At 45.0% G+C, this 20,905-nt stretch overlaps 1 protein-coding gene across 1 annotated transcript; it reads left to right on the top strand.

Annotated features, from left to right (window-relative positions):
- Window positions 1-205: 205 nt before the first annotated feature.
- Srsf3 (serine and arginine rich splicing factor 3) lies at window positions 206-9,470 on the top strand. The gene is made up of 6 exons (XM_090355778.1): window positions 206-343; window positions 2,755-2,962; window positions 5,654-5,788; window positions 7,926-7,964; window positions 8,189-8,275; window positions 8,650-9,470. The coding sequence occupies exons 2-6, from the start codon at window positions 2,757-2,759 to the stop codon at window positions 8,675-8,677; spliced, it is 495 nt and encodes a 164-aa protein (XP_090211904.1). The 5' UTR covers window positions 206-343; window positions 2,755-2,756; the 3' UTR covers window positions 8,678-9,470.
- Window positions 9,471-20,905: the final 11,435 nt, after the last annotated feature.

Genomic DNA, 20,905 nt, shown 5'->3' with positions numbered 1-20,905 from the left:
CCCAGTGCCCGGCCCCGGCCCTCAGGCGCCGAGCTCGCGGCCGCACACGACTCCGCCCACCTGACGGGGCCGCCGGAGCGCGCTCCCAGCAACCGCGGCTCTCGCAGCGTTTGTAGCCGCCTGACGTCACGAAATCTCCCGTCTCTCATTGGACGAGCTCGGCCAAGCACGTGACCTCCGGGATGCAGTATAAATAGGGGCGAGGGGGAAGGCGGTGGTCCGCCATTTCGTGGACGCCGGGGAAGTGGGTGCATCCGTGTGTGGTGGCTTAGCCAGAGAAGTTCGGGGAAAGCATTTTTAGGTGTGTGGGTTCGAGCCTCCGCGTTTCTACTCCACGATCTCGGTAAGCGACGAGTCACCGGAACAGGGAAAGCGGCGTTGAGCCAGTTTGGAGCCTCGGAGCCACGCTCCGCGGCGGCGGCGCCGGATGGAGACAAAGGCGCCGGCCGCCATTTTGTGACGTTCGGCGCGGGGCGGTGGCGGGGGGCTCCGGACCTTGCGGAGAAGGTTTCTGGGCCTTGGGGGCAGATATTTATTGCCCCCCCCTGGGGTGAGGGTGTCGGCGTGAAGGATTTCCCGAGGTTTGGGGTGCCGAGGGGGATCCGCAGCTGAAATTCACTGCAGGTCGCGGCCTTTCCGTTTTATGGCGCCTTTTTTCCCCCCCAGGGGGAGGGGGATTCCTCATTTGGGGGACACACGTTCTCGAGATTTTTTTCTCCAATGCCTAGTTGCTCATTAAGGCCGGATCTTGCAGTCTTTTGCTGAACGGACTCCGTACTTAATGTAAGCGTCGCTTTGGTTGTGGTGAAGTCTTCACCAAACGTTCCCGTTCGCGCAAGCGCATCTTCTTGGAAGTCGAGTTGCATGGCCGTGAGGGCGGCTTCCCACGCACAGGCCTGGAAGTGGGCGCGGAAGGGTTCGGTGAAAAATGACTTTTTCACCGAAAGGCTGGGTCTGCGCTGACGCCGCGGGCGCTGGGTGGGGTCGAGACGAATAGGATCTGTCTGGACTGGGTTGTTTTTTAAAGCTAGATTCAGTAGAGGGAAGAACCAAGCCGCTTTGCGTTTTGTGAACAAACGGATTGGATGTGTGACCCAAGTGACAGGATTAAGCAGGTTTTATCAGCACGTGGTCTCACGTATAGTCCTTTGACTTAATTTTGTGTAAACGATAGATTTGTTTGGGAGTGTACGTTTCGGTATTTTGAGATGGGGAGGTTTCCACTCTGTTCCTGATGACGTCTTTCAGCTCCCCATCCTTCGACCTCAGTTGCTCGAGTAGAGGATGGAGGTGGTTTACGGGTTTATGGAGGTGAGGTGTTGAATGCATCCTTGATGTGCAGCCTCTCCAAAACATTTTTCCCGAGGTTCCAGAAGTAGATGAAGGCCCACTTCACAACCCCTCCAAGTTCTCTTTAGCCTCTCCTCCCTCCACTCCTGTTTTCTGCATTTCCCTGTTGGACGAAAGTTTCTGGTTTTAGCTTAAGCATGTTTAAGAAGTATTTTTTCCCACTTGTAGCCTTTGAGTTATATTACTTTGGTTGGAGTATCACGTTTGTTTGGCTTACCAGTTTGCTAGGGGGAAAGCAGTGAAAAGTGCTACAATAATTTACTATTTTCTTGTGTGTGAGTTCTGGGGCTTGATCCTGGACATTGTCTGCTGAGCTTTTTGTGCCCAAGGCTAGTGTTCTACTACTACTACTACTACTACTACTACCACTTTGAGTCACACTGCCATTTCTACCTTTTTAGTGGTTCATTGGTCACACAGACTTTCCTGACTGGGATGACTTTGAACTGCCATCCTCAGATCTCAGCCTTTGCAGTAGCTAGGATTACAGACCTGAGCCACCCCAAGCATAGCTAGTTTATAGTTTACTACCTTCCTCCCTCAATCCCCCTTTACCTGGGAATCAAACCTAGGCCTTGGTGCTTATTAGGCAACTATGCCACTGAGCTGCACTCTTCCGGATCCTTCACGCTTGACTTCCTTGCTTGAGAAATTTTTACTGGATAAAAACCCTTTGATCTGTTTAATGATGTGGTGTTAGTGTTCCTTCTTGTAGAAAACAGATTCTGTCGTATTAAACATTTTATATAATTGGAAATTTTTTGGCCTTATTGAAGTGGGCTTTGTTTATTTGGAGAGTAAGAGAGGACAAAATCCCATTTGGTTACATTTAACTTGAAATTAAACTGATCTTCCTGTTTTTTTTTTTTGTTTGTTTTCTACTGGTTTCATTACTTATTTCTTTTTTTTTTTTTTTTGGGTGCCAGTTCTAGGGCTTGAACTCAGGCTCAAGGTGATGTCCCTAAGCTTTTCTTGTTCAAGGTTAGCATTCTACCACTGGAGCCACAGCTTCACTACGTGCTCTGGTAGTTTATTGGCAATGTGAATTTTAGTTTCACTGGCTTTCTTGCCATGCATAGCTTCAAACCTTGATCTTCAGATCTCCGCCTCCCAGGCGGGCTTACAAGAAGCTTGTTTCCTGTGGATTACAGTAACTTTTTAGATGCTTTGAGGATTAAATGAATCAACAGGTCCAAGTTCATCAGAGTACATCATGTAATAATTGAACTTTAATTCCTAAGAAAACTTATTGGAGGTTGCATAAAAATGCGTGTTTTCAGAGTACCTCTATAGTTGTTTTTATTTTAGCATTTTGTAATTGTTCCTTAGGATCTCTAGCTTTTAATAGTAGAACATTTGCATAAATTAATGTGTGGTTGTTTTTTTTTTGGTCTTTTGTTACAGAAATGCATCGTGATTCCTGTCCTTTGGACTGTAAGGTTTATGTAGGCAATCTCGGAAACAATGGCAACAAGACTGAATTGGAACGGGCTTTTGGCTATTACGGGCCACTCCGAAGTGTGTGGGTTGCTAGAAACCCTCCTGGCTTTGCTTTTGTTGAATTTGAGGATCCCCGAGATGCAGCTGATGCTGTTCGAGAACTAGATGGAAGGTAATTTAATTTGAACAACACTAATAGTAAATGTTTTTGTGGGGGGGGGGAGTTGTGAGGCTTGAACTCTGGGCCTGGGTTCAGGTCAAGACTACCACCCTGCCTCTGAGCCATATAGCCCCACTTCCCATTTTCTAGTCATTAATGGAGATAAGAGTCTCACAGTCTTTAGTGCTTGGCCTGGCTTTAAACCATGTAAGCAACGATCCTCAGATTTCAGCCTCCTGAGTAGGTAGGATCACAGACATGAGCTACCTGCTCAGATGGTTTTGCTTTCTTTTTTTTAAATAAAAATAATAAGTTTTAGGAAATGGAATTTTTTTTTGGCCAGTCCTGGGGCCTGAACTCCAGGCCTAGCACTACTATTGTGCTTTCTCAAGACTAGAGCCCTTCCACTTGAGCCACAGCTCCACTTCCAGCTTTTTCTATGTATGTGGTACTGAGGAATTGAACCCAGGTCTTCATGTATGCTAGCTAAGCAAGCACACTCTACCACTGGGACAAATTCCTGGCCACAGGAAATGGAATTTTCTTATAAACTATAAAAGTTGGCTCTTGGAAGGAAGTGGTGCTATGGCTTAATTGGTATAGCATTAGCTTTAAGCTAAAGAGCTAAGGGAGTGCACCTCTGCACATAGGCTGAGTTCAAGCTCTATGACCAACCTTTAAAAAGAAAAAGTTCTTTGTCTTATAGCTAGCTGATAGTATTGAATTCTTTTTTTTTTTTTTTTTTTTTGCCAGTCATGGGCTTGAGCTCAGGGTCTGAGCACTGTCCTTGGACTTTCTCAAGGTTAGAACTCTACCACTTGAGCCTCAGCACTATTTCTGGCTTTTTTCTGTGTATCTGGTACCAAGGAATTAAACCTGGGTATTCATGCATGCTAGGCAAGCACTCTACCACCAGGCCAAACTCCCAGCCCAGTATTGAATTCTTGATATCAAGAAAAGTGGTTAATCCTAAAAATCAAAACTAAACTTGTGCTTCAGAATTTATCTTGGAGCTGGGCTGGTGTTTCACACCTATAATTCGAACTACTCAAGAGGCTGAGTTCTGATGATTTTAGTTCAAACAGAGCTAGCCCAGGCAGAAAAGTCCATGAGACTCATCTTCAATAAACTGGAAGTGGCACTGGCTCAAGTGGTAGAGCGCTAGCCTTGAACACAAGCAGCTCAGGGACAGCACCCACGCCCAAAGTTGGAGCCTCAGGAATGGCCAACAAGAAGAAAAAACAATTTCTGCCTTAGAGAAAATCACAGTTCCTTAAATGATGAAATCCTTGGGCTGGGAATGTAGCTTAATTGTAGAGTGCTTGCCTAGCATGCATAAGCCCCTGGGTTCTATTCTTCAGTATCACATCAACAGAAAAGGCTGAAAGTAGTGCTGTGGCTCAAGTGGTAGAGTGCTATCCTTGAGCACAGAGAGGCTCAGGGATAGAGCGCAGGCCTGACTTCAAGCTCCAGGCCAAAAAAAAAAAAAAAATGAGACCTTTATGAACAAGAGGGTCTGAAAGTTGGCTTTAATGCTGTATAATAGGTTATTGGAGCTGGTCTTAAAAAGTAATCGAGCTGGGCATGGTGGCTCACGCCTGTAAACCTAGCTACTCCGGAGGCTGGGAGCTGAGGATCAAGCTTCAAAGCCAGAGCCAACCTGGACACCGAAGACTAAGACTCATGTCTCCAATTAATCACTAGAAAATGGGAAATGAGACTGTGGCTGAAGGGGTAGGGTGGTATCCCTGAGCTCTCTTCAGCTCAGGGACAGCACCCAGGCCCAGAGTTCAAGCCCCATGACCCACAAAAAAAGTATAATCCAAACAGCTTATAGAAACATTATAGGGGCATTGTGGAACTTGAATTTGGGCCCTGAACACTGTCCCTGAACTATTGGAGGTTTTGTTGTTCTTTGCTCTTTAAATTTATTTTTGGTGCCAGTCCCGAGACTGAACTCAGGGCCTGGGCATTATCCAGTAAGTGAAAAATGCTGGGGTATATTTCCAGAAAGTCATTGTCAGTTATTATTTTTGTAAATCCAGAGGTTCTTGATGCTTGAGTTAAAGCTAACAATTACACTGCAATTAACTGATTCTAACAAAATGGTATAATCAGAATGGGTTTCTTGTGAATTACTTTTAAAAATCCCAAATGACTTCTGTTTAGTTTGACATTGAGCTGGGGTCAGTATCAACCACTTTGTTAGCAAAAGGAAAGGGTAGTGGTGCTATAGCTCAAAGTAGTAGAGCCCTAGCATTGAGTGAACAAGTTCAGACAGCCCCCAGTCCCTGAGTTCAAGCCCTTTGTATGACCAATAAAAAAATTAGCCTGGCACTAGTACCTCACACCTGTAATCCTAGCTACTTGGGAGGCTGAGATTTGGGAATCATGGTTCAAAACTGGCCTAAGCTCTTATCTCCAGTTAACCACCAGAAAATCAGAAATGGCACTGTGGCTTTAAGTGGTTGAGTGGTAGCCTTGAGCTGAAGAAAAAAGAAATTAAATTTTGTGGGCACTGGTGGCTTGTTTCTCTAATCCTAGCTCCTCAGGAGACTTGAGATCAGAGGATTGTGATTTGAAGCCAACCTGGGCAGGAAAATCTTGAGACTGTCCAATTAACCACTAGAAAATTAGAGTTCTTTTTGTTTTAATGTACATCTCAAGAAGGCTATGTGAAGTTACTGTCTCTTGTTCCAATAGAACGCTGTGTGGCTGCCGTGTAAGGGTGGAGCTGTCCAATGGTGAGAAGAGAAGCCGAAACCGTGGCCCACCTCCCTCGTGGGGTCGTCGACCTCGAGATGATTACCGAAGGAGGAGTCCTCCGCCTCGTCGCAGGTACTTGAGACAGAGCATGTTTTAGAGGTATTGGTATAATGGAGTAGTTAGTAGGAGCAGGTATTTCTCCTAAAATTTGTTGGTGGGTTTGAAGGCTCGGATTTTCTACGAAACTGGCTGGGTGTAGTTTGGGGTATGTGAGTTGTGCTGAGTGTTGGCTTGTGTCTGTAGGCACTTTTCATGTTGGTAGTAACTTCTGTCTTGGATCTATCTTCTAGTTCATCTTCCAGTTGCATCTTTCTGATTCTTCCCTTATACTTCAGTTTAGGCTTTTTTCCATTTCTTGACTCCATAATGACAAACATTACATTCAACTCTAGCTCTTCACAAAAAAAAAAAATGTGTTTTCTACTAGCACAATTGTAATATTGACTAAACAGGCAGCTGTTTTAATGCTAAACTGGTAAAGTAGAAATCATTCTAAACTTGTCACTGACCAATAAAGGGGGTTAAAAAAGTAAACCCAGTCATCTGTTCTTGATTCCCACATATGAGAGAATTCGTTTTTGTTTTTGTTTTTTTAATAATTGAGAATGACATCATTCTTGGACCAGACAGTAATGTCTGGATGCTAACTCCTCATCTCCAACTGCCAAAATTGTTTCTGTAGGACTAAATTACCTCTTACAGGTGAGTGAGGTCCTTTTAGGAGATAGGAGTCCAAAATCTTGCCCCTTTTGCTATTTTGAAAAACAACACACTGTTGCCCATCATAATAAAGAGTATTTGTTAGCTAATAGATGGTTGTACTGATGGCTTGTTTTTCATTTTTTTTTGTGCTTTTTGGTCCATCTATTAATAAAAATGAACCCCGTTACAGAGTCACCATCATGTCTCTTCTCACCACCCTCTGAATCTGCATTAGCCAGTCAACTAGCCCTTTCAGCGTCATGTGACCAGCGCGCCCCATTCAGCTTGGCTGGTGTCGTTTCACATGACCCAGGCTGGCCAGTCGTCAGGTTGCACCGCCCTTTGGTTCCCGAGCATGCTGTTTTCTCTCAGCCTTCTCTCCAACCTTAACCAAATCGGCAGCAGCCACCTCGACCGCCCACACATTCCTGGCCAATCAGCTCAGCTGTTTATTTACCAAATGTCTTCACAACAACTACAGCAGCAGCCTTCGGCTAACAAAAAAGCAGGAAAAATCCACAACACCCCCTTCGCCAACCAACTAAATCCAACGCAACATCTGGCAAAACCTTTTCAGCAAATTCTTCCTGGCCGTCAGTCCGGCAGCCTCACCTCACCATTTCTAGCTTGTTGAAACCCAAAACTAGTAAGTTTTTCCTGCTTATACAGTTTACTGCTGGTTAAAATAAGGAGTAAGCGGCTTAAAGTAATTCTTTTCTGGATCAAAGGCTGGCTGTGCATAATTGAATGGTAACGTACATATATATTGCTTGAAAAACTTTTAAGGGTGATAGGGAACTCATAATGTAACTAGACCTTCAAGTGGAACTTATTGCATGTGTGAGATGCCAAACTAAAAAATTTAATCTCTAACAGATTTTAGCTTTTCTTCCTAGCAAAAATTGGTTGAATCCTATCACCTTTAAATGGTTTTACTAACAGTTTTCAATTTTTTTTTTTTGTATTTTGGGGGTAAAGTGTGGGCCAAGCTAAGGTGATTTGATAAGTCTAAACACACTCTTTAAATTTGACGATCACAGATGCAGTTCTAATGTAGCACTAAATGGCATCAGTATTTACACCTCCTGCGTTTTCACGAAATGACACTATCCACCTGGTACCTAAGTCTTGTTGGACTTAAAGGTTTGCATGGGTTCCAAATACTGGTTTATGGTACTGTTTTTGGAACTACTCGTGGGACTACATTTTGGTGTGGTGTTTGGGTAGTGGAGTTAGTTTGACATGAAGTTTTGCATTGGACAGATCTGCTGTGAAGCATTCTTTGTTAAAATGAATCCATGGTTGGAATATCTGCTTTTCACTTGAGCTTTTTGTTCCTTAATCCTTCTGTGCCTTTTTTTCTTTTCTTTTTTTTATTTTTGGACGATGAGTGCCAGTTCTTCCGGCACGTTCACTGGGCCCAACAGTGACATTGAAAAGTTGGGAAATGCCTCACGCCATAAATACTAGTTGACTGTTAGCCTAATTTTCATGTTTCTGCTTTTAGATCTCCAAGAAGGAGAAGCTTCTCTCGCAGCCGGAGCAGGTAAATTCACGTTTTTGAGTAGTATTCTCAGCTATGGCAGTGGGAGCCAATTTCCAAATGACTCCGTGATAGGAAAGAAAAAGACTCAGGAATTAACTAAGGTTAAATTATAGTATGAACCAGTGTTGAGTTTTCGAGGACTCAGCTGATATTTCTGCTAGATGTGCTTCTTCTAGGTATAGTTGCCATAACAATTGCCCTTAACATTCTTCTCCTTGGTTTAGGTCCCTTTCTAGAGATAGGAGGAGAGAGAGATCACTGTCTCGGGAGAGAAATCACAAGCCGTCGCGATCTTTCTCTAGGTCTCGTAGGTAAGAACTCTAATGGCTTGAGACACTTTAAAAATAAACATGTACTGGGGTTTTGGGGCACTTTAAAAATACACATGTAGTGGCCGGGAGTTTGGCCTAGTGGTAGGTGCTTGCCTAGCATGCATGAAGACCTGGGTTCGATTCTTCAGTAACACATACGTAGAAAAAATAGAGGTGGTGCTATGGCTCAAGTGGTGAAGCGCTAGCCTTGAGAAAACCCAAGGACAGTGCTCAGGCCCTGAGCTCAAGCCCAGGAGTGGCTCAAAAAAAAAAAAAGTACTTAGTCTTAATAAGCTATAACTTTGTTGTTAATGTCATTGAATTATCACGAAGGTGCAGATGTAAAAACTTACTTATATATTTTTCCTCCCTAGCCGATCTAGGTCAAATGAAAGGAAATAGAAGAACAGTTTGCAAGAGAAGTGGTGTACAGGAAATAACTTCAGTTGACAGGAGTATGTACAGAAAATTCAAGTTTTGTTTGAGACTTCATAAGCTTGGTGCATTTTTAAGATGTTTAGCTGTTCAAATTTGTTTGTCTTTTGGAACAGTGGCACAGCAATGTAATTCTCTATGGTTTGAAATGGATCATAGGAGGCATGTAATACCAAGAATTGTTACTTTACAATGTTCCCTTAAGCAAGATTCAATTTGCATTGAACTTTAGTCTTGCATAGGACTGAAATAAAAACCTAAATCTTGCCCAGCTAAAGTGTGATGTGCTAATGTTACAGAAGCAAAACTGCAGAAGTGGAACTAAGATGTACTGTTGCTCATAGCTGGGATACAATATGCAGCTGTAGGTGAATAAGCATTCTTTAAAAGCGGCCATGCCCACAGACAGAGCAACGGGTAAAGATAAAAGCTGCCCCATTAAACCAGATGAGAAGTTTTTCCAAATCCAGCTGGTCTTCACCCTGGGCAGAGGTTGCCTAATAACACCTGATGAGAAAGTTTACCTTTTAAGTGTCTTATGTGATTGCTGTCTATGAATAAATAGCTGTTTGTAACATTCTTTATTTGGAAATTTGAGGTTTCAAAAATACCAATGTCCTGCCAGTTTAAGGGTACATTGTAGAGCTGAACTTTTTTGAGTTACTGTGCAAGATTTTTTTTTTTCTCTCATGCTGTCATTTGTAATATGTTTTGTGAGAATTCCTTGGGATTAAAGTTTTGGTTACAAATTGTTGTTTAACTTGAAAGCCTGTTTTTCCTTACAAACTCAAATCTGTGAGCTTGGTACCAAGTCCAGGTATAACATTCCTATTGGAAGCCATACTTATATTTTCTTGTAAAGTGCTTTTGAATTAATAAAATATTAGCATAATTGTGTAATAGTTGAACCCACTGTTACCATTGTTCTGGTCCCATGGGAAGCAGTTGGTCACGTAGTTCTTTATAAGAAACACAACTGAGGCATTAGAGAGTAGTCAGTCTTCGGCATTAAGGGGACATTTTGGTTGTTACCTGAGTAATGTTACTCTTAGGAGTTGAGGTTGAAGCTAGTTCAGGTCCATGATCTTAAAGGAAGCAGCAGCTTGGTATATGGTAATCCAAAGTAGGTTTCCCATTTTTTTAAAAAAATGGCCTTTATCTTTAGCATGTCCACAGAGTTTTGAAGATTGTTTCCATTTCATAATTTGAGGTGTTGCATGGGAATTCCACGCATACATTATGATGTAATATTCACAATATGGTTCAAATGTAACTGCACAATTCATTATAGAGGCATGCAAAAACCTTCCTCTTCAAATTTGAAGCAGTTGTGATTTCACATTTTTTTGTGCAATTAGATTAAATCATAATGCAACAGTCTTCGTGGCTTAGTTTTCTTAAGTGTGCTCTTTAAAGGTAGTTTTGGCTTATGCTGTCCTGACTTGAAAAATGAAAGGTGGGTCATTGCACTGAGCTCAGTCTATAAGCTATTACTATGTAGGTCCGGTCCACGAGATAGGAAGAAATGGTACCTTTACAAATCTACATATACAAGATAGGTATTTTGTAACACACCCCTCTGGGCCCTTTCATATCCAGTACACTGCTGCTAAATGTACATTTACTTGAAACTTCCCTTTTGACAACATGGCTTGGGAATGTTAATATAAGGAAATTGGGGGCATTGACTAATACAGAAGTAATCAAACTGGAAGCTGACTGCTGACTTGGCCATCTTTTGAGTGGCTTTTAGTCACCTAGTTTGTTTTTTATTGGTCATGGGGCATTGTCCTTGAGCTGAGGAGCTAGTGCTCTGCTACTTGAGCCACAGTTTAATTGCAGCTGGGTCACAGACTTTCATGCCTGGGCTGGTTTTGAGCCCTGGTCCCCAGATTTCAGCTTCCTTAGTAGCTAGGATTACAGGTGAGCCACCAGTGCCTAGCTACTACCTAGTATGATATTTTAACTAGAAGCACTAGCACAATTATTTGGTCATGCAAGAAATAAGTTGAGTTTTTAGCCTGATAGGTGAAGCTCTCAGTTATTACCTCTGACTTACATATCTTAAATAAAATGTTGGAAAATGTCACCTAATCAAGAGAAGCGGTTTGCAGACACCCTTTACTTTGGCAGTGTCTTACAGATGTTGACGAGGGTCCACGTAAATAGCCTTTCCATTCTCCTGGACTGCTACCAGTAGTTAAAGTAGTTAATGGACATAAAAGACATCCTCTGGAAGATATGACTACTTTGTTGTTGATCCCAGGGCTTGAGCTTAGTATCTTTAAGGGTGTTTTTTGTTTTTTCCTGCCAGTCCCAGTCCTTGAATTCTGGGCCTGGGTTCTGTCCCTAAGCTTTTGGTGCAAGGCTAGCACACTACCCCTTGAACCACAGTACCACTTCCAGCTTTTTCTCATGGACTTTTCCTGTCTTGGCTCAATCTGAGCTGTAATCCTCATAGGGTAATCTGAGTAATACTACAGGCATGAGCCACCAATGCCCTTCCAGAACTGGCTTTGAACAACTCAAATCTGTCTTCTGAGTAGCGACTTGAGGTGTCAGCTACTGCTGCCCAGCCTCCCCCACCCCCAGCCTTGTGGCTCATTTGAATAGTTACTCATTGTAGGGGAGTTGCTCAGATTTTTATTTGTTGACAGCCCAAGATTTCAAAAGGAACATACCAGGGGATAAATTGCTTTCACTTCACTTTCAGTGGGAGTTGGGTAGAATAAAAATACTGTTTATTGAGTAGCAGATGTTACTTGAGTAAATCTCGATAAAAGCAATGAGGTCAGGGCTGGGAGTTTGGCCTAGTGGTAGAGTGCTTGCCTAGCATGCACAAAGACCCGGGTTCGATTCCTCAGTACCACATGCATAGAAAAAAAAAGCTAGAAGTGGTGCTGAGGCTCAAGTGGTAGAGCTCTAGCCTTACGAAAGTCCAAGGACAGTGCTCAGGCCCTGAGCTACAAGGCCAGGACTGGCAAAAATTAATAATAAGCAATGAGGTCTAGACAATGGCAGTCTTAAAAATTGAGAAGCCAGCTCAGGCAGTAGAGTGTGAGACTGCCTCTAAGTAACCACTAAAAAGCTGGAAGTGGTGCTGTGGCTCACTCAGATGGTAGAGTATTAATCCTGAGTTCATGCTTCAAAAAATTGAGTGCTCCTGGCACACGATAAAATCCTAAGATACAGAGACTTGGAATAGCCGCAGGGACAGGTGACACCAGTAGCTTATCTGGAAAGATTGTGTAGCTGGGCTCAGGTGGTTGGCTCTGGACGCTAGCATCTGAAGACTGGCTCAAAGCCAGCCCAGGCAGTAGCCTGGGACCTCTCCAATTGGCCAGCAAAAAGCTAGACGTGGAGTTATGGCTCATGTGGTAGAGTATCAGCCTTGAGCAAAAAGCGTGAGTCCTGTGTTCAGTCCTCAGTGCTGGCACACAGAATAGTTCATAAATGATTAAGTTCAAGTTTTGGCCTCTGTTGACATCCAGATTAGGATAACGGAGGTGTGGGACTTTGAGTGCACTTTGTAGGATTTGGAACCTGGCAAATAATCCTTAGTTGAATGTCATTTAAAGTGCTTAGTGCTAACAGCCAGCCAAAAAGTGAAATGAAGCAGATGGTGAGGGCTAGGGGAACCTTAAGGCAGGGGCTCCCTCCAGGAGTTTAGGCTGGCCCCAAATAAGATTCTTTTGCCTCCTAACACTGGGGTCAGGTAGACACATGTGATGACTTAAGCCAAAGAGGGTCCAGCAGCTGCACACCACATAGATAACTCCATTCCTTTCCTCAGATAATGCTGATTCTTAGTGGAGGTGGCTGGAAAGAAAGAAGTTCGCTCAGGACTGCTGCATGAGCCCGAACTGAAAAGAGAAGTAGGCAGACCTTGGCAAGGCTCTTTACTGTCCAAGGTTGCAGCCCAGTTGTGGTAAAGACCCACAGGGCTTGGGAGCTATAAACTGGAAGGAATCCACAGTCCAGTTCTAGCTATCTATGTGGGTTCACAGGGACTGCAGGGAACAGCTAAATTGCCGCAGTTTGGGTAATATTAAAACCTGGCAATGCTGGCTGGAATCCTGACTTCTCACAGCTTTGTGACTTTGGGTTATTTACATAATATCTAGGGTTTCATTTGTCTCCACAAGGAACTACTAACCCCATACTGTTAGCTTTCTGAGAATGTAGCAAATATATAGACTAGCTACTGCTCAACAACGGTTGGTCTTCCATATAGCTCAACTGGTATGCCACGAGCAATGGAGTAATGTCTTAAACTAGGTCTTCTAAAACTGGGTGCGGTGGTAAGTAGGGCTTGTATTCCTGGCCACTAGGCTGAGGCAGAATCACCTGAACCTGCCAGTTCAAGGCGAGCCTGGGCAGCGTAGCAAGGTAACCATCTTATCATTGAGAGTCTCTTGAACTTTTTTGTCCAGGCTTGACCTTAAGACCATCCTAATTAGGATTACAGACATGAGCCACTGTGCCCCATTTAAGGTTTTCCCCCTTCCAAGAGTCCTCTTAGCCACTGTGACTGTCTTAGCCTACTTTACATAGGTTAGGTTTTCCTCGAGTAGGAAACAAGTCCTGTCCCTGTGCCCTTATCCTGGTGTGCTTAACTTTGCTGGAAAGGCATCCCTGGTTAGGTCTCTGTAGAGTCTGTGGTGCTAAATAGGAGACTCCCAGAATTCCTGCCACCAGATGCTTTCCTTTCTCTTCTGCACATTCATATTACAGTGCTGGGGAGAGAAAAGGCATACTCCCAGAGGGAAGGAGAGGAAACTAAAGTATGGGCTGGTTGTCATAATCAGTGCTGACCTGGAAGCTTAGAGAGGGAGTGGTTTTCTGTCAGATTTGGGCTCTTGATTTGTAAAAAGAAAATGGTAGCCACGTGCCAGTGGCTCGTACTAGTAATCCTAGCTACTCAGGAGACTGAGATCTGAGGATCACAGTTCAAAGCCAACCCTGGCAGGAAAGTCTCCTGAGACTTACAGAAAAAGCCAGAAGTACTGTGATTCAAGTGGTAGAGTGTTAGCCTTGAACAAAAGGAGCTCAGGGACAGTGCCCAGGCCCAGGGTTCAAACCTTAGGACCAGCAAAAACAAAGCAGGAGTGGGGGCCAGGAGTTTGGCCTAGTGGTAAGAGTACTTGTCTAGCATGCATGAAGATCCGAGTTTGATTCCTTGGTACCACATACATAGAAAAAGCTGGAAACGGTGCTATGGACTGTGGAACAGTGCTCAGACCCTGAGTTCAAGCCCCAGGACTGGCAAAAAAAAAAAAAAAAAGTGAGTTGAGGGAGAGAAATGATAACGTTTTCTCGTTGCTTTGGTGGGTCATGGGGCTTGAACTTGGGGCCTGGGCGTTGTCCCTAAGGTCTTCATAGCTCAAGACTACCGCCTTAACCCTGGGTGTTGTCCTTGAGCTCTTCAACTCAAGGCTACCACCCTAAGCCTTGAGCCACAGCCCCACTTCCAGTTTTCTAGAGGTTAGAGATAAGAGTCTCTCAGATTTTAGTGCCCAGGCTGGCTTCGAGCTGGCTTTGAACTGCTATCCTCAGATCTCAGCCTCCTGAGAAGCTAGGATTTTAGGCAGAAGCCACTGTGCCCAGCTAATAACTCTTTTCTAAAGTGATCTTCCATTACATTTTTCTTTTCTTTTTTTTTTTTTTTGGCAAGTTCCGGGGCTTGAACTCAGGGCTTGAGGTTTCTTAAGACTAGTGCTCTACCACCTGAGCCACAGCACCACTTCCTTTTCTGTGGGTGTGGTACCAAAGATTCGAACCCAGGACTTTGTGCATGCTAGGCAAGTGTTCTACCACTAGGCCACACTCCCGGTCCTAAAGCGATCTTTGTTGCTTAAAATTGAACCCAGTGCCTTTTGACTCTTGAATGCTAAGCGCCTACTGGTACTCAGCTATAGCCCCAACCCCAATGATAATCTGTTTATCTATTTTTTACATTCAGGGTTAAAATAGAAGGTTGGAGCTCAGAAATAGAAGAGGGAGTCGTGCCGGGGTTAGATTCTTAGAATCACAAATGGGTGGTGGTGGTGGGGAATCTTAAGGATTAGATGTGGGGTCTGATAATATCCACAGCAGTTTATAGAATAGTTTGAACCAAGCATCAGTGACTCACTCCTGAATCTTAGCTACTCAGGAGGCTGAGATCTGGGGATTGTGGCTTGAAGTCCGCTCAGTCAGGGAAGTTTCTGAGATTCTTCAATTAACCACCCCCTCCACTCCCCACACACAAAAGAGACTACAAATTATAACTGGAGGCCAGGGTGGTGAATACCAGCTACTAGAGAAGCTGAGCAGGAGAATGATTGTAGCTAGCTTGTCTCAAAATAACTTGGGTTTGCTGGGAGTGGTTTCTCACACCTGGAATCCTAGCTACTCAGGAGGCTGAGATCTGAGGATCAAGGTTCAAAGCCAGCCTGGGCACAAAAGAACCTGAGACTGATCTCCAATTAACCTCTAGAAAACGGGAAGTGGGGTTTGGCTCAAGGGTAAAGTGGTAGCCTTGAGCTGAAGAGCTCAGGGATAGCACCCAGGCTGAGTTCAAGCCCCATGACCCACCAAGAAAATAAAAATGAGAGGGGTTTAAACCCCAGTAAATGACTACCAACAACAAGCACACATATTAACTTAGGTGAGGGTAAGGCCATTGTGGAAGGTTCTGTCTAACAACTACTCCAGTTTCCCATCCAGCTCTCCCCTTCCCAGGAAGATAGAGCTGCTTCCCTCACACAGGTCAGGCGGTGTTTGTTAACCCTTTCTTAACGTATCCAGCCTCACGCCATTACCCAGAAAGTTATTGTGATGAGTTTTCAGGGCCAGTGTATTTGTGAAAACACTGGAGTTCCTTGTTTTTCCAATTCCGCAGCCTGTTTGTCTTGCTGTTCTCTAGCCACATTTCCCTGTGCTTCCTTCCTGTCACAACTAACTATTCCAGGACTGCTTTGTGGCTCTGATTTTCACTGTGGCATTGATGTGTGCTCCCCTCTACTCAAGATTTTCCTCTCGGTATTCAGGGAATGGCTTCACACATTTCATTGTATCTTCTAACATACCTGAAATTTACAGAAACATTTTTATAGTCTTGGGGCTTGAATTTGGCCTGGGCACTGTCCCTGAGCTTTTTCTTTCAAGGTTAGCACTCTACCACTTGAACCACAGCCTCATTTTGGGCTCTTTTGGTGGTGAATTGGAGATGGTTCTCACAGACTATCCTGCCTGGGCTGGCTTGGAACGATTATTCTTCGATCTTGGCCTCCTGAGTAGCTAGGATTACAGGTATGTATACCATTCTTGGCCTACAAAAAGCCAACACAGCAATTACTCAGTTACCCACTAGGAGGCAGTAGTGTCCCATTGAGAAGTGTGGGAACAACTTCTTTGCCCGAGGTCATGCATCTCTAGTGCCCTGGGTTGACTCCATTGACTGCTATGATAGTAATGACTTCCCTGAGGGCTTTTGGATTTGCACTTCACAAAGCAGCCAATTTAAAGCTCACCACTTGATGGGGTCCAGGACATCCTATTTTGAAACCGAGGCCTGAGCTGAAATGGATGCCAAGGTTTTGTTTTGTTTTTGCCAGTCCTGAGGCTTGAACTCAGGGTCTGGGCACTGGGCTTGGACACGTTGCTCAAGGATAGCACTTGGCCACTTGAGGAGCCACAGCACCACTTCTGGCTTTTTCTGTGTATGTCGTTCCAGAGAATTAAACCTAGGGCTTCATGTATGCTAGGTAAGCACTCTACCACTAGTTGAAGAGGGATGCCATGGTCACCTGAGGAGAGTCAGGAGATGTGATGGCTGCAGGAGTGGCGAGACAAATAGGATAATGGTTAGGAGGCAGAGTCACAGGTAGCTGAGGGGTGAGTCGTATAAGTTTAGGTACATGTCTGGCAAGTCTCCTGCCCCCTCTGTGAGGAGCTCACTGGGTTTTCAGACATAGATTAAGGCTCTGGGCTGGAGAATGGATTGGAGAAGTTTGGGAAAGTTCCCCGTGGAGAGGGGAGTCAGTGAGCCAAGCCATGGGAGCAAGAGTAAGTTATGAGAACAAAGCAGATTTCCATCACTTATCTCCAGTAAACCACAAAAAAAAAAAAAAAAAAAAAAAGCTGGAAGGGGCCCTGTGACTCAAGTGGTAGAATACCAGCTTTAAACCACAAAGCCCAGGGACAATGATCAGGCCTTGAGTTCAAGCCCCAATACCAGGAGGGAAAAAAAAAAGTTGGTAGTTGTGTGCACTTTTAACTCAATTATCTATGACACCCCTTCCATACTCCAGTGCTGTCTACAGAGGAAGAGCTAGGGCAGAGCAATGGTGGGGTGAATGTTGAGGTGGGGCCATGTCACCACCCTCTGCCTGCACTCAGCCCCTGGCCATTCAACCTCTCACCCTGAGAGCACCCTGGCTGCTTGCCCATCTCCCTAGCAGATAAAGCCTCAGACGGATGGCAAACAGCGCTGGCTTCTGGAGTCAACACAGGTCTGATTCACCCCGTGGTTTGTGCCTGTGCCAACCTCGTAGGTCCCCTTGTGAGGCTCTGCTTCTCCTGATCACTTGTCTTGCTGTGGCCACATGGGGACTCTTGGGTAACAGGCGGCATCTGGGAGCATGAGAGTGGCGCTGGCTCATATTTAAGGGTCATGGAGGGACCCATGTGCCCCACCCTTCGGGTGACTAGGGAATTGCCCCAGTGCAATTTCAGTATCAGGGTGGGGCCGTGGTGTGGGGTGGCTCCTGTGTGACTAGGGCTGGCCCTTGTCAGCTGCAGACATGCTGGCAACAGGTGTGGGGCTTCCCACCCCCAGATTCCAACGTGTTCTTCATCTGGGCTGGCCTGAAAGAAGCGCTGTGTACAGGACCAGAGTTTGCTACTGCTCGTCTCCTTTCCTCCTCCTCCTCCTCCTCCTCCTCCTCCTCCTCCTTTTTTACTTTTTAGTAAATGACTTCTGTAGGCATTGAACAGAAGAAATAGGAGAATACAACTTGCAAACAATGTTTTTTTTTGCACTAATTTCTATGTGCTACAAACTTTTTTTTTTTTTTTGCCAGTCCTGCTACAAACTATTTTTTGGGGGGGGAGTGGGAGGGAGGTCAGTTGTGGGGCTTGAACTCTGGGCCTGGATGCTGTCCCTGAGCTCTTCAGCTCAAGGCTAATGCCCTACCCCTTGAGCCACAGCGCCACTATCAGTTTTCTGGTGGTTAATTGGAGATAAGTTTCTTTAGTGCCCAGTCTGGCTTAGAATTTTGATCCTCAGATCTCAGCCTCCTGAATAGCTAGGATTATAGGCATGAGCCACCTCGCCTAGTTGTTACAAACTATTTTTAAGGACAAATTTTCTATAAATATATATATTATATATATATTAAATATATATATTAAATATAAATATATATATATTTAATTGAGACTGGTTTCCTATGTAGACCAGGCTGGCTGTGAAGGGAGGTAAGAGCCTTGTCTCCCAAATGCTGGGATTAAAGTTTTATACTACTAGGCCTGGCTCAGAAACTATGTTTCAGATTTTTAAAAAATTAGTATACAATTTAGTATGAGATTTTATTGATATTTCCATTCATGAGAAACATTTTAGAGCCAGGGCCAGGAGTTTGGCCTAGTGGTAAGTGCATAGCATGCATAAAGACCCAGGTTCAATTCCTCGTTATCACATTCATATATTAATATTTTGCCAGTACTGAGGATTGAACTTGGGGCCTATAGTTCTCATTCTGCTTTTTCTGCTCATGCCTGGTTCTTGCCACTTGAACCACACCTCCACTAGTGTCTTTCCTAATCAATTGGAGACAGGAGTCTAGAGGATTTATCTGCTGCCATGGCTTAAAACCAGGATCCTCACAGCCTCCTGAGTATCCACGATTACAGGTAGGAGCTACCAGCACGGGACTGAGACATATTAATCACCTTTATAATAACAATGAAAACAATTTAAGTAAATTTAGAGGTTAAGGTTATAATTCACTGGTAGAGTGCTTGCGCTGGCATGCTCAAAGCCCTGAGTTCAATTGTCACAAAGCTTCTGTTTACTCATTTACCAGATTTTAAAGGCCCAGAGCTGGGGCCATAGCATGAGCTGTCTGCCCAGCATGTGGAAGGCCCTGTATATGGTGGTAACTGAGCTTTTTTTTTTTTTTTTGCCAGTCCCGGGCTTGAGCTCATGGCCTGAGCACTGTCCTTGGACTTTCTCAAGGCTAGAGCTCTACCACTTGAGCCTCAGCACCACTTCCAGCTTTTTTCTATGTATGTGGTACCGAGGAATCGAACCCGGGTCTTCATGCATGCTAGGCAAGCACTTTAACCACTAGGCCAAACTCCCGGCCGTAACTGAGCTTTTGACTTAAGGTCTTAACACTTGCTAGGCAGGCGAGCTACTGCTTGAGCAATGCCTTAATACTTGGACCATTTACATCTCCTCCTGCTGCATCCTGGAGGCTCTCCTCACAGTGCACGCTTGAGTGTCAGCGAGCCTCCATGTCCCAGCTGAGAGGGAGGAGCCCTGTGCCTTCCCTTCCAGGCTTGTTAGGACAAAGACACCTGCTGATGTGTGTTGAAGCATTGTGACTGGCTTGGGAGGCCCCGAAAGTTGGCACGCTCTGAGTTTTTCTTTGCATCATCCACTTACCCCACCCCCCTTTAACTACTCACTTTAGTTCAAAGGTAACCCAAGACCATGGCAAAAGAGAGACGGAAAGAAACAGAGAGAGAGACACAGAGCACTTAGAAACAAAAAGAAAAGAAAGGAGCTGATGGTTTCTGGTTTCAAAGTCTCTATGTTCCTTTATTCCTGTGCTTGGCTTGGGAGCATCTTCATTTGTGTTCGGGCTTCTGTGGCAATGCCCTCACTTTGCAAACTGGATCCCAGAAGGAGACAGTGTCTCAAGGTCATGCTTGGTAGGAAGGTGAAGCTGGGTTTCAAACTGGGAGTTGGGCCACAAAAGGCCCTTGGGGCATGGTGTACCGGGCAGTCTCAGGTAGCTCCCTGCAAAGCCAGTGATACCATTATTTCCCATGATGCACTTAGTCTTGGTATCCCTGGAATGGGAGGGTTGTGAGTAAGCCCCCCGACTTGGTGGGGTTTTTGTCTTGTACATGTTTATGTGTTGGTGATGGGGCTTGAACTCGGGGCCTGCATGCTTAGGTTTTCCACTGAAGGCTGGTCCTCTACCACTTCCAGATATTATTTATTTATTTTCACCAGTCCTGGGGCTTGAACTCAGAGCCTCGGCACTGGCCCTGAGCCTCTCTGTGTGCAAGGTTAGCACTCTACAACTTGAGCCACAGTGCCACTTCGGCTTTTTCTGTTTATGTGGTACAGAGGAATCGAACCTAGGGCTTTATGCATGCCAGACCTGGACACTGCCACTAAGCCATATTCCCAGCTCCTCAGCTTTTTAATGGGAATTGAAGGTAAGAGTCTCGCAGGCTTTTGTGCCTGGGCTAGTTTTGAACTGAGATCCTCAGATCTCAGCCTACTGAGTCACTGGGATTACAGGTGTGAGTCCCTGGCATGCAGCGACGTCCCTCCGTTTAGCTTCCACAGGAATACTGAGTATGCAATTTCATTGCCAAGTATTGGCAGGTGCCATGGTTCTGGGTGTTTCCCTCACTTGAAGGGTGCTCTTGACTCTTCGTTTTCCGGTCTTTCCTGTTTTCTGCCTGTCTGGCTCGGGCTTCTCAGCCCATGTTTCTATTGTTTTCTAGAAGAAGCAAATACTTTCTCTGAGGCTGGAACACTCCCCTGTCAGAATCATTCGAGGTGCAAGGTGGGGTCAGATCCATAGAGGGTGAATTCTTCTCCCAGACCTATGAGCCCGGGAGCCAATGGAGCAGTGACAGCCTCGGTCACCTCAGGCAAGGGGGGCCAGGGGACCCCTAAGGTCTCTTCCACTGTAGGATTGAATGACTCTGGAAGAAGAATGAAGCTGTGATGAGGCTGGCAGGTCCTCTGGAGAGGAGAGAGAAGGAAGGTGGCCACCCAGGGGGGATGTTTGGACACACAGCAGGTTGGACCTATAGGGTCACACACCTGCTAGCATTTGGTCAGGCCTGGAGTGTTCTTTTTCTTTTTTTTTGTGTGGGCTTGAACTTGGCCTGGGCGCTGTCCCTGAGCTCTTCAGCTCAAGGCTACCATCCTATCAGTGAGTCAAGCCCCACTTCCCGTTT

This window comes from Megascapheus bottae, chromosome 22 (genome assembly GCF_031878675.1).
Source record: "Megascapheus bottae isolate mThoBot1 chromosome 22, mThoBot2.hap1, whole genome shotgun sequence".
Taxonomy (NCBI): Eukaryota; Metazoa; Chordata; class Mammalia; order Rodentia; family Geomyidae; genus Megascapheus; species Megascapheus bottae.
This window is presented reverse-complemented; position numbering and strand designations above follow the sequence as displayed.